Source organism: Cajanus cajan, chromosome 2, assembly GCF_000230855.2.
Source record: "Cajanus cajan strain Asha chromosome 2, NIPB_CcT2T_4, whole genome shotgun sequence".
NCBI lineage: Eukaryota > Viridiplantae > Streptophyta > Magnoliopsida > Fabales > Fabaceae > Cajanus > Cajanus cajan.
The window spans coordinates 55,779,862-55,793,314 of record NC_138518.1 but is presented as its reverse complement, the minus strand read 5'-3'; the positions used below and the strand labels follow the sequence as shown (position 1 = coordinate 55,793,314).

General features: G+C 31.8%; 1 protein-coding gene across 1 annotated transcript; it reads left to right on the top strand.

Annotated features, from left to right (window-relative positions):
- The first annotated feature begins 1,547 nt into the window (after positions 1 to 1,547).
- LOC109805315 (DEA(D/H)-box RNA helicase family protein) lies at positions 1,548 to 10,302 on the top strand. The gene is made up of 19 exons (XM_020367353.3): positions 1,548 to 1,925; positions 2,574 to 2,753; positions 2,972 to 3,040; positions 3,179 to 3,285; positions 3,841 to 3,919; positions 4,618 to 4,791; positions 4,909 to 5,057; positions 5,418 to 5,513; positions 5,867 to 5,969; positions 6,171 to 6,233; positions 6,461 to 6,522; positions 6,726 to 6,822; positions 7,297 to 7,415; positions 7,510 to 7,552; positions 7,812 to 7,913; positions 8,494 to 8,592; positions 8,705 to 8,791; positions 8,900 to 9,174; positions 9,911 to 10,302. Exons 1-19 carry the CDS (start codon positions 1,581 to 1,583, stop codon positions 9,924 to 9,926), a joined length of 2,265 nt encoding a protein of 754 aa, XP_020222942.2. The 5' UTR covers positions 1,548 to 1,580; the 3' UTR covers positions 9,927 to 10,302.
- The last annotated feature ends 3,151 nt before the right edge of the window (positions 10,303 to 13,453 follow it).

The window sequence follows — 13,453 nt, the reverse complement described above, 5'->3', positions numbered from 1 at the left end:
TAAACCACCAACCCATTGGGTTTCGCAACCCAGAGTGGATCATTATTTTTTTTTACTTCACAATAATGTTGTTTTAAAATTTAAAAATAAAAAATTAAACATTTATAATTTAGAAAACTAAACCAGTGAATGTGTTAACACATTCAAATAAAATCCAAAATTCCCAATTTTGAACTTGAAAACCTATTGTGTAAAAAAGAAAGATCGAGGGATATAGTGAAACTCACTGAACCATTTGTATGTCTGTTGTCTATTGTTGATAGTGAAGATAAACTTGTTATGGGTTTTATTTACCAAGCTATACATAAAGTTAGAAAATAAATAATGAACAGGTTTAGAAGAAATAAGAAGAAAAAGAAACCTTACTTGAAGATCATAAATAATCATTGGAATTCACAACTTCATAGAAATCTTCATGTTGCTGATTATTGGTTGAATCTAACTTGTAGATTTAGTGATGAAGAATTTGAACAACATTTGTCCACAACATTTAGCCTTTTATATGTCATTGAAAAGTATTCTGATAGAGATCTTGAACTATGAAATAAATTAACTGCAGATATGAGAATATATAAAGATGAGTTAGATTTTGGAAGGCAATCTACTTTATGCGAGCAAAATACAATTATGCCACTGTCATCGTTAATAACATATTACCTAATTGATAATAAGGAAAATAAAGCCCAAGGTCCAAGTGCAAAGACCTTATTTAAGAGTTGAAATATCTTTTGTTAGTACCCTCATACACGGAGCGTTTCGTCACCAAATACCTATTGGCTATGTTATTGGAATGAAGTGAAGTAAGAAAAAAATTACCAAGATACTTTTAGACAAGTACAAAAATAAATTAACCAAAATTCATAAAGGACCAAACTAATGCAAATTAAATTGTAAAAAATACTTTAATTTAATTCAAATTTATTATCACACCCAAATTAAACTAACTCGAATAATATATATTTTATATCAACTCTTATATATTAAACCTTTTAAGATTTCGCGAGATTGTTTTTAGAGATTTTTTTAATCTCTTATTAATTCACTTTTTTATTTATCATATTTATTTATAAATTAAAATTTAATATTTTTAAGATACATTATCAATAATTAAAAATAATCTTTTATCTTAAATAAAAAAAATATAATCATATTTAAAAACATCTATTTTTATAAATTTAAAATATAACTTACATATTTAGATATAATTAATATATATATATATATAATTTATTATAAAACTTTATTATATATAATAAACATTTAACTCGTGAAATTCAAACTAAAATACTAATTTAATTTGATTTGATATTTTATCAAGATGTTTTTTTTTTTTTTTAAATAATTTTAAAAATCCCACGGTATCCATACTCGGAAAGTCTCCAATGAAGGATGTCCATTGGGCCGAAAACGAAATTGGAAGGAAGCTCGCCCGACCCGGTCCAATTGACAAAGGCGACCGGGCCGAAAGGGGTGTAAAAGTAAAACTGGTTGTTGAATCCGACCCGGCCCATTGAAGAAGAACCCTTCTAAAAACCTTGTGCACAAAAAAACTCACAACAACCCTTCTCTCTGCACTAACAATGTCGCCGAGCTTCGTCTTCGACCCTCCCAGCGACGAAGAAATCGAACTCTCCGAACACGAAGAAGACGAAGACGAAGACGAAGCTGATTCAGGATCAGAATCAGAATCAGAAGAAGAAGAAGAAGAAGAAGAAGAAGAAGAGGGGAACACAGAAGCGCGGGTTTCGAAGAAGAAAACACAGTCTCCATGGGACTTCGCCAAATACACAGAGTCAGTGGCCGAGGAACACGCTCGCAGGAGCACCACCTCGGTCGACGAGAAAATCTCCAAAGCACTGAAACAACGTTCCGCGCCGCTCCTTGCTGCGCCCGACCACAGCTCTGACTCCGAGCCTGATGAACGGGTATCGTAGGGTTTTCGTTTTTCTTCTATATTCGTTTACCCTTTTGGGTTTTTACTCGCACACAATGGTAAAAATGCTTTTTTTTTTTTTGGGTTTTATTTGTTGGGATGGTTGTAGAAGAAGTGCGTCTCTGTTTCAGAAGTTGGTTTTGTTTTGGATAGGGAGTGGTTATTTGATTCAAATGTTGCTTTTTGTTTGTTATTTGTTGTTGGGTTTGTTAAGGGAGAGTAGAGAAGGAGCTTGCTAAGGGTGTTTTTTGAGTCATGATAGAAAAGTAGTGTTTTGTGTTTTGTTTAAGATATTGCTTGTTTGTTTATTTAGTGTATGCTTAGAAAGATTATAGAAGGAGTGTTTATTTGTTTCAAGAGGAGTGCTAGTAACATGCATCGGAATACAGTCTTCTGACATAGTTAGGCTGTTGCTAGTTAAAATTTGTTGGAAACGGTTGTGAGTGGGGGCTTATTAAAGGAGTGAGATGTCACCGGTTTTGTGTTTTCTAATAAATTTAAGCTAATAATAACGTGCTTTAAAAGAGTGTGTTGCTAGTATTTTTTGTTTTAGGATTTGCTTTTTGATCCATGATAGGAAATAGTGCTTATTTGTTTCAGAAGTTGATTTTTTTTTTTTGAATTTGTTGGGTTTATTTAGGAAGATTATAGACTGGAGGAAGAAGATGAAGAAGACGGTAATGATGATGATAACAAGTCCTTTTTTGCTCCTTCTGAAGGAACCTCCTTCCATGCTGATTCCTTCTTGCAGCTCAATTTGTCTCGCCCTTTGCTCCGGGCTTGTGAGGCCTTGGGGTATGCTAAACCTACGCCAATTCAGGTTTTTATTTTTGGCTTTGTTTTTGTTGTATTTTTTTTTATATTTTTACTCTCAGAATAGTTGGAATGCTACGTAGGACACTTTGTCTCGAGTAAATTACATAATTCTATCTTTTCAGTCTTAGCATGATTGTAATTGATTATGTTATTTCATGCTGTGTAGGGAATTTTTCCTTGACATATTTATTTTGTTTTTGGAATTTTGAATTTTGATGATAGGCAGCATGTATTCCACTAGCGTTGACTGGTCGTGATATATGTGGAAGTGCCATTACTGGGTCAGGGAAGGTAATGTCTCAGTTACTTTTCTTTAGGTGTTTGTAAATTTGTGATACTATGCTTCTGTGATTTGGTGCCTGAGTTTTTGTACTATGGTCTTTGTTTTAATGCCCTTCATTCATATCCTGCTATTGTCTTTCCATGCAGACAGCTGCATTTGCACTACCTACTCTAGAGAGGTTGTTGTTCCGTCCAAAGCGCATGCGTGCAATAAGGGTCCTCATTCTTACTCCAACCAGAGAGTTGGCAGTCCAGTAAGTATTCTCATAATTGTTCTCATTTTTGCTTCTGGATCATATTTATTATGTAAAAATATTCCAAATAGTTACTTGTGCTAGGAGAGCAAGTGGCCTACAGATCTGAATTGTACCATGAATGTTCTTTTTCTTTTATTTGGCTGAGAATTTTGTATACCTTCTAGTATATATGGCTTTGCATGTATCTTTTTCATTCCCACCTTTGCAAATGCTTGAGCTAACATGCTTATTGAGTATACATAGCTCAGTCATGGTTGTGCATTGGATTGATCTAATTTTTGCATTATTCGATGCCCTTTTTATTTGTTTAAATTAATGAAATAATTTAGGTTGTAAATGCAAGTACAAACTTCTTGATGCTCAAATCCAAATTAGGCTTAATTTAAATTGATGATATATGTATATATGCATAATTGTATTTATATACTCTATTCTTATGAATTTAGTACTTCCAGTCAAAGGTTGTTGATGTTAAATTTTGAAAGCACTCTTTTTATGATGATTCATGTAAATTACTTTCCAGGTATACTTATTTCTAATTATTTTTTACAGAGTTCACAGTATGATAGAGAAGCTTGCTCAGTTTACTGATATAAGGTGTTGCCTGGTTGTTGGGGGTTTGTCAACAAAGGTTTGATCACTGTTTCAATTTCACAATGACTTATTTATAAGATACGTTGGTAGTTCAGAATAGAGTTATGTACTTCTTGTGATGATTTCAGTATGCATCAGCTATTTTGGTTTTGTCCACGGGAAATATCATATTCTGTCTTCTGTCTTTTTATACAGTTCCATCTGCAATTCTGCTAAATAAACATTGGGTCTTGTCCCAATACATTCATGTCTGTTTTGAGTCTTTTGACATACAAAATTCAATCCTTGGGTTTCAAGAGATGAATTTTCTTTCATATTAGTGGTGTATTAAATTTGGAATATTTTAGCATTGTATATGATATGATCTCTTTTTGTTGATGATATGAATTCCTGTAACTAAGCAATTTATAAAAGTGGCCTTTTCTAATGGCTTACTAAATTAACGAGCCCTGTGAAGAAATGTTTTCAAACTAGTAAGCTAGAAGAATGGATTGTATTTTGACAAGCAAAAATTCATTGATTTTTTCATAATCTGCGGTTTGTTTGATTTTTGCCCAAATGTTATCTCATTGGTAAATATCACATGGTTAGGTGGGCTTATTTATTTTTTTATGAATGAGAGGATGCAATGTGATTCTTATAGCTTTAAAATTTCTCCCAGTTATCTAGTTGATTGGTAACACAGATTGTCTCCTTTGCTATTTATGCTTTAAAAGTGATATTTTCTCATCCTAGGTGCAAGAGGCTGCTTTGAGATCAATGCCAGACATTGTTGTAGCTACTCCAGGACGCATGATAGACCATTTACGCAATTCCATGTCTGTGGATTTGGATGATCTTGCTGTTCTAATCCTTGATGAGGCAGATCGTCTTTTGGAGCTTGGATTTAATGCTGAAATTCAAGAACTCGTAAGTTTTAGTGGCCATTTAACACAAGAACCATTCAGTTAAATATGCTGTTTTATAATTTATCATGTTTCAGTTTTTAGGAAAATAAGTGTTAAACCAAGTTTGATGGTTTGACAGGTTCGCTTGTGTCCTAAAAAAAGGCAGACTATGCTGTTTTCAGCAACAATGACCGAGGAGGTTGATGAACTTATTAAACTTTCCCTGTCAAAGCCCTTGCGTCTTTCTGCTGACCCTTCTACAAAACGGCCAGCAACATTGACTGAGGAGTAATTTCTTTATTATTTTTCTTTCCCTTTATATTTTCTAATTTCTTCACTCATTTCTATTGTCTTCTGTTAGGTATGCTTTGATAGTTAGCTGTATTTCATATACAATAAAATTTCAATAAGAAATACTTTTTCAATGTTTTCCCTTGTAAGCAATGCTTTTGATGGAATGGACTGAGGCTTTTTGAACTTTTAAAAAAAACAACTGAAGAAGCGTGTGTTTCTTGCTTGTTAAGAGTATTTTTATTTTATCCATAGAAGATAATTAAGTGAAACTATCATTTTAATTTTTTAAGCTTGAAAGGTTAAAGCATCTAGTAAAATACATTGAGCTTTCTCAACTGTTGTTTTCCTTTTCAGGGTTGTTAGAATAAGAAGAATGCGGGAAGTAAATCAAGAAGCAGTTCTTCTTGCAATGTGCACCAAGACTTTTACATCCAAAGTCATAATCTTCAGGTTTCATTTCATCATCATTTACTGTGCTTATACATGTATATGTGATTGTATTTCATGAATTGTTTATGAATTCTCTTATATAGCTTTTTAACAAGTAGGAGGTTGATTTTACTCTGACTTCTTCGTATTATTAGGCCTCTTAATCTAGCGGTTGGTCATCATGTTGTGATGGTTGTAGCTGTCTAGTTGCAAGGAGCCTTATTATGAATTATGATCCCAATTAGCTGAAAATCTTTGTTTTTTATCTTAGAATTTATGTCTTACCCTTCATCTACACTGCTTGATGATTATTATTTCCTTTCTGCTACCTCTAACTAACTAATAACTGTTTAATATATAATTTTGATGTGCAGTGGAACCAAGCAAGCTGCGCATAGGTTGAAAATTATATTTGGATTATCTGGCTTAAAAGCTGCTGAGCTTCATGGAAATCTTACTCAAGCCCAGCGTCTTGAAGTATGTTGCTAATATTAATGTGTATTTGTGTATTTTTTGCTCTTTGGTTGGCTTTGTTCTTATGTTACTATCAAATTTTTGGGATTCTAAAATGATGATGATTTGGATTTCATTTGTTTGTTTTTTATTTTCCTGTTGAAAGGATTTGCTCCATTGATTGTGGTTATGGAAAGATCTACTCACTTCTGATTATCTATTTAGGCTTTGGAACAGTTCAGGAAGCAGCAAGTGGATTTTTTGGTCGCAACAGATGTGGCTGCCCGTGTAAGTCAATCCTTGATGTTTATTTAATTATTTCTTCTTTACTTTGAATATTGTATTATTATGGCAAACACCTCGCTTTTTTTCCCCTTGTCCTGAAACACAGGATAAGGATTGTAAAACTGTGATAGCTTGAGGGGAAATACAATTATTAAATCTGTGGCTTATCATTAATTTTCTTTTGGTGTCTTGGATATAGATCTGACACTGTTGGATATGATTCTTTTTAGGGCCTTGACATTATTGGTGTTCAAACAGTTATCAACTTTGCATGTCCGCGTGATCTTACTAGGTATACTCTATGATCCATCTTGGTGGTAACTCTGCTTGACATGTTGCAGCTTTCTTGTGCATCCTGTAATTTTTGTCATTTTCCTGCATTGCTACTGAAGTTACAATTTATCATACATGATTACATATTGATCTCAGCTTAAAAACATTATCTCGTTCTCTCTTTGAACATCCTGATAACTTAAATATCTCTTATCTCTGAAGCTATGTTCATCGAGTGGGTCGTACTGCAAGAGCTGGAAGAGAAGGATATGCTGTCACTTTTGTGACGGACAATGACCGATCCCTTTTAAAAGCCATTGTGAGTATCATTTGAAGAATTTCTGCATTTGTTTTCAGCTTTATTTTATATTTCCTTGCACACTTTTCCTTACAATATAAAAAAGTTATGGAACCTGACCTGGATTTTGGATCCCATTTACATGGGTTCTGTCAATAAATATTAATTTTCCCAATAAGTTATTCAAGTTTCAATAAAAAAATGTTAATATTTTTCCCAATTAGTTATTCAAGTTTGACATTTCGTGAGAAAGTTCCTACTTTCAAAATAAACATTCATAAAGCATTCTCTACCGAGAGCAATCCATTCATTATTAATCACTTCACAAAAGTATGCCTGAAGGAAACCCAAATATATTTTTGTTTACATAGTTGAAAAGTTTATTAATTCTATGTTAAGGTGGAGATGTAAACTGAAAAAGGAAAAAGAAAGTTGATGTTTTAAATGAGCCATTCATTACTTAATCTTTCCTGTACATGCTTTTTAATTAATTAGGCAAAGAGGGCTGGTTCAAAGCTGAAAAGCCGCATTGTTGCTGAGCAATCTATACTCAAGTGGTCTAATATAATTGAGCAAATGGAGGATCAAATTGCTGAAGTACTTCAAGAAGAGAGGTTTTGATTATTTTTAATTGTTAAGGCTTCATTCTTTTTATTTTCTCTTTCTTTTTATTAATATTGTACTGTATTTTATTTTCAATTTATACAGAGAAGAAATGGCCCTAAGGAAAGCTGAAATGGAAGCCACAAAGGTATTGATAAATTATTTTGTTTTACTTGCCTTCAATCCTGTATGCCTTGGATTACACAAATGTAATTATGTACAGTTCATGTGTTCTCATCTTGTCTTGCAAAATAGCATTTCCAAAGTAGCATCACTTAGAAAATTGTATGTCTTAATACGATTGTATTGTATTCTGTGGCTTTAGAACCCTATATTGATTATTTTCATTTTCTCATCCTTTAACATGTTTCCTTAACTAAAATCATGCACTTATATGAAATTGTCAGGCTGAAAACATGATTGCACATAAGGATGAGATCTTTTCCCGTCCCAAAAGAACCTGGTTTGTCACAGAAAAGGAGAAAAAGCTTGCTGCAAAAGCAGCCAAGGTACAATATTGGCTCATGCTGAAATAGTTTCTCAAATTACTGTCATTTATTTTACTACTTTACGGTGGACTGAGTGGTTCATTATAATTCTAAGAACAATCTGACTAGGGATAAATTGCGTATCTTCTGGACGGTCCACAATAGGTCTCTATATATTGCTGCATATCTGGATTAGCTTATTTGAGGAAATAATCTCTCTCACACACGTGCACATATTCAGTCTCCCATTTGCAGCTTTTTAGGAAAGCTTTTGGAAAATGATGATTATTTCTTCTAATAAAAGCTAAATCAAACATGCAGCTAGTATTAGTATTATTAGTTATTATAATTTTTCAATCCTATTTACACAATATATGAACCTTAATTAGTTCCTAAACTTGCTCCTAATTCATTCTATCATATAAACATGTTTCCATAAATTTCCACGAGATTCTAATGATGGTGATGCATACCCCTTACCTTTATCAGTGAATGTGACATGCTAGTTGAACTAATTGAATGACAGTGGTATTTTTGGGTTCTACTTCTCTTGTGTGAAATGTTGCCTGGTGTTGATAAAAAATGAAATGACTGTAAACAGGCATCCATGGATAAGAACAAAAGTTCTGGGAGAGAGGTAATTAGTGCTGAACAAGCTGAAGACCTCAGAATGAAGGAAAAGAGGAAGCGAGAGCGAGAGGTAAAAATGTTCCCCAATTTTGTTATGCATACAATTGTTTTTGTACATAAGTTATAAATAAGCTTGCTTGTGTGTTGCTATGTATTTACATAATGAATATGATTTGGTATAGAAAAATTTACCTAGAAAGAAGCGTAGAAAATTGGAAGCAGCTAGAGAGATGTTGGAGGACGAGGAGCAAGATGACAAACAAGTAGAGGTATATACTTCTTTCTTTTCCTATTAGCATTCTCTTTGCAGCTAAGTTTGAAATACACTCTTTATTCTTCACCCTGTTGCACCTAAAATGAAATGCATATGATTGCAGGCTAAGGGGGAAAATAAAAAAGAAAAGGGTGGAATGTCACTTGTTGATCTTGCTTACCGACGGGCAAAGGCAGTGAAGGCTGTCAAGAAGGCATTAGATTCTGGCAAAATTGTGCAGAAGAATAAAAAGAAATCTAATAATGCTCCGCGCAAAACTTCTTCAAGGACAGAAGAGATGCGGGAGCTATTCCAGACTGATATGAAGGATAAAAAGACAAAAAGAAGAGGTGTTGGGGGAGGAAAGAAGTCAAAGAGTTCATTCAAAAGCAAGTCAAGGTATTAATTGATAACATTGTCTGAATTATGAAACTAGGAAGTGGAGTATGTTTCCAAGCTTTTAGGCATCTAACATACTTTTGATTTCATCTTGATTGAGTGCAAAAATCCATTTGCTTCTGAAGTTCGATTCATCTGAAGTGAGTCCTTTGAGAGGCCAGCTAAACACGTAATGATATAGCCAATCAGTATTAATCTTGTCATTTCATTTTCTTGGTAATAAAATTGTGTAAATCTTACTCTAAATATATATTTAAAAAAACCCAAGACGCAGCAGTCAATAATTTTAAAGATTTCATTTTATTTATTTATTAAAATATGATCTAGCATTTCATGCACCTTCCTCCCCTTTCCCTTCTTGATGGCTGTAGGTTGGTATGTTACCTAGATGTGTTATGTCATGGAAAGACACGTTCAATGCTGAAAGCAAAAAAAGAAAAAAGAAATAAAAAAGTCAAACTTTGCTTATTTGAATATTTGTCACTACTTAGGTTTCGCTTAACATAAAAATTCTCCTTTTTTTGGTTACAACTTTTGGTTTATTCAAGTCCATAGTTTTGTGGTAAATGAGATATTTGGTTGCAATAAATTTTATCATTTTTTTTTCCTTTTCAACATGGCGAAAAATCAGTGTGCAGTGCACCCCCTCTTTCTTTTCTATTCCAATTATTGCATTGGTAGTAACTTTTAAGCATTTCAACATTTATTTTACACTTGTTTGTGCAATGCTTTGCAGGTACAAGCGAAAGTAGTTTGAAGTTATAATCCTTGTCATAAATATGTGCATGGAAGAAGGACCACAACCTGCAATGCATTGACCTGACATGTAGTCAAATGGTTGTACCATATCCACTCCACTATTGGATTAAATGATCTCCCACCTGTGAATTTCGGCTGATGCGTTTGGATGTTATTGGGTGGCCATGGTGACATGTGTGTAATCACAGTGGGGTAGGATAGCAGTACCTATTACTTCCAATACTTTTTTTTTTAATTGTATCACATGAGTTTGATTCTTACCCCAGTTGGACAGCATAATTTATAGCTGCTCAATTTTGTAATCCTAGCACCAGATTGAGTTTTAAATGTTACCAATAGCAAAATATTTATTTCTGATTACTCTTTTAATTTGGTTCTTGTGCTGTATATATATTAAGTGAAGCTTAAATGCTCCTCACTGTTGACTTGGGAAATTCGGTGTGAAAGAAAAATTCATTAACCGTTATAAAAAGAAAAAGGAAATGTATTATAGTGATTGGTGAAAGAATGAAATGACAATGTTAGGAGTAATGCATATTATTAAATGATAAGTTAATATGAAAAGCATAATGTTAAGATAAATTTTTTATTTGGCATAAAGGATCATATAATGTCTTTTAAAAAATCATAATAAACAATTAACAATTTATACATAGATTCGAGTCTTAACTTTTTTAAAAAAAAAACTTCAGAATAAAATATTTTATTCTATTCTTCAAATCAGTTCACGTTTTTATTTTTGCTCAGGTCTTTACTGTCTTGGTTGATTCTTAAATAATGCTTTAATTAGTTCTGAATTAGCATTTTGTTCCAGAGATTTTTGGACTGCTTAGACTGGTAGCCTACCTTCTTAGTCCAAATTGATCAAATTACAACCATTACAGCCTCCACCATTAATTATTATGTTGGTTAGGAGGAGGAATATTTCATGCTTATATGTATTTTTTTAAAATAAAAAAATGTAAAAAAATTAAAATAAAAGATAAATGATAAATAATCAAAATTTTAAAAATAAAATATTGAGGAAAAATAACCATTTGTTGATGTAGAGAAAAAATCGTGATTAATTTATGATGATAGGATACTGACGAATAGAAATTAAAATTTAAGTTTAAGGTTATTTTTAAAGTTAAATAAATAAAGTAATAAAAGATGACTATGATATTAAAAGGTAAAATTAACCATTAAAAAAGGGAAAACTGAAACTCTATAGTTATAAAAAAAGAAAAAATTGAAGTGAAAGGCTCCATTTTTTTTCGTAATTCAATTACTCCTAGAGTAGCTTTGCGAACTAGTTTTCACATTGGATAAGGAATACCAAGTATATTTTATTAAATACTTTTAATCACTTAAAAGGCTAAATAATATAGGCTGAATGTGCAATTTTATATATTTCAAATGTTTTTGTTGTTATAAATAGTTTATTTTAAAAAAAATATGGTAGTCTGATTACTTGATTCAATCAAATCCAAGTTCAGATTTTTTTTTCACAAACATTATTTAACTCAGTTCATTTAAACTTAATCAATTTAGATTGCACTTTAAATTCAACCAACTCAATTTGTGATCACCCATAACATGATACTTATTTTTAATTTGGTTCTTATACTTTACACTAATTCTATGTTATGCTTATTTGACATCTTTTTCGTGGTGTTATGGTAATTGGTGAAGGTGGCATTGAAATTGATTCTAAGTATAAAAATTAAATTGAAAACTCTTTTCATGAGTATCAAATTTCATAGAGATAAAAATTATATAAAGCTATTATTATGAAAATTGAAAAATATAGATGTCCTTAATTTGGTTCTCTAAAGAATTATGATACCAATTTATTCTTTTATTTATAAAACGTATTGTCCTACATATCAAGTTTGATATTAAGGAATTAAGCTCCTATTTGTTCTGGTATTGGAAAATCAATTCTTACACATTTTAATAATTTTTTTTTCAAACTGAGTTTAATTTAAATTCACGTTATAATTATGTTAAATGATTCAAAATTAAATCTCTTAAAATCAATTATACCCAATTTTAAAAGAAACGAGCCTTAAATTACTATACATTTTAAGTTCTAGAAATAACTGAATATTAACTTTATATTATTAAATTGAACTACTTTTGTGTTTGATAAATTAATTTTAAAGATTAAATTGTGACACTTGTGTAGAAATAAGGATCTTCTCTCAAAATATAAACAAAACATTTCAAATTGAAGTAATGAATTTACATAACTTGAGTCTATCTTTTTCTTTAGATAACATTTTATCACTGTCTCTATTTTTTCTTTACTAGTTTAAATTTTTTTCAATATTTAACATACAAATCATAATTTTTTTTTTAAAAATAGTATGACATTTATAAACATTCTTTTCAAAATCACAGCTGAATAGAGTGAGAATATGAACATTTGGTTTGAAAATTAACCGCGCGGCGCCTACAATTATTGTCAAACCAGCAACAGTGAATTCGACATACTCCGATGTAGAGACACAAAAAGTTTGTCTTACAGTTGGATTTCGATATGATTTTGTCTCTTTCTTTGTTTTTTCTTGGGGAAAAAAATAATAGTTTTGTCTGAAGACCATTCTGTCCTATTTTTGCTTATAAACCAAAGTTTTCATTTTCCCAGATTCTAATTTGCAAAAAAGATTATCTTTTTCTTTTCCCATTCTTTTTTATCTGAGAAAATCTTAGCTGGGTCAGTTTCAAATTTTAAAATTTGAAATGTGAGGAGCTGTGTTAAGGACTGCACTGTTAATGCTTCTGATCAGTAAGATAGCTATCCTTATTTCCACAACCCTTGAACTTACCTGTGTTATGATTTGCTATTTTGTTTCTACAACGTAAGGTTAGTTAGGATTTAAATTTGAGTGCATGTTTGTGTTTTTTTTGTTTCTTTCTATTTTTTTTTATATTAATTTAATATTGAGTCTTTGATATTCTGCTTGAGTATACTCTTTCATATTGTCAAATTTAATGGCTTATTTGTGTTTGATTTCTATGTCTTTTCTTGAAGTTGCTACCATTCCCTGGATTCTGCTAATGTAGTCCCTTTAAGGATTGGATGATTTTTAGTAGATTTGATTCTGCGTCATCCTCGTGGTCCTTTTGGGTTTGTTTCTTTACCTTTTTCATTCCTTTTTTTTCTTTGATAATTCATGCTTCCTTTATTTCATAGCCATAAATGCATGAAGATGATTCTAGTTGGCATTCTCCAACTTAGATTATGATGTGTGGAGTGTGGTTGGTGTCTCGTGGTTGAGGGGCCACATAATGTATCGTGATAATGTACATTCATATTTGTGTTTATTCAGCCAAATAAATCATGGTTTATTTGCTTGCCCTACTCAACTTTGTTATGGAAAATGGGTTTCCTTGTTTTATGATTTGCATCTCGATTGGGCTTATCATTTGAATGCAGTGGTTTATGTGAGTATGCTTTTCTGCTGTGCAGCTTGTAATACCTTACACCCCTTCCAACCCCTCTTTCTTGTTGTATGATATGATGCCTATCACT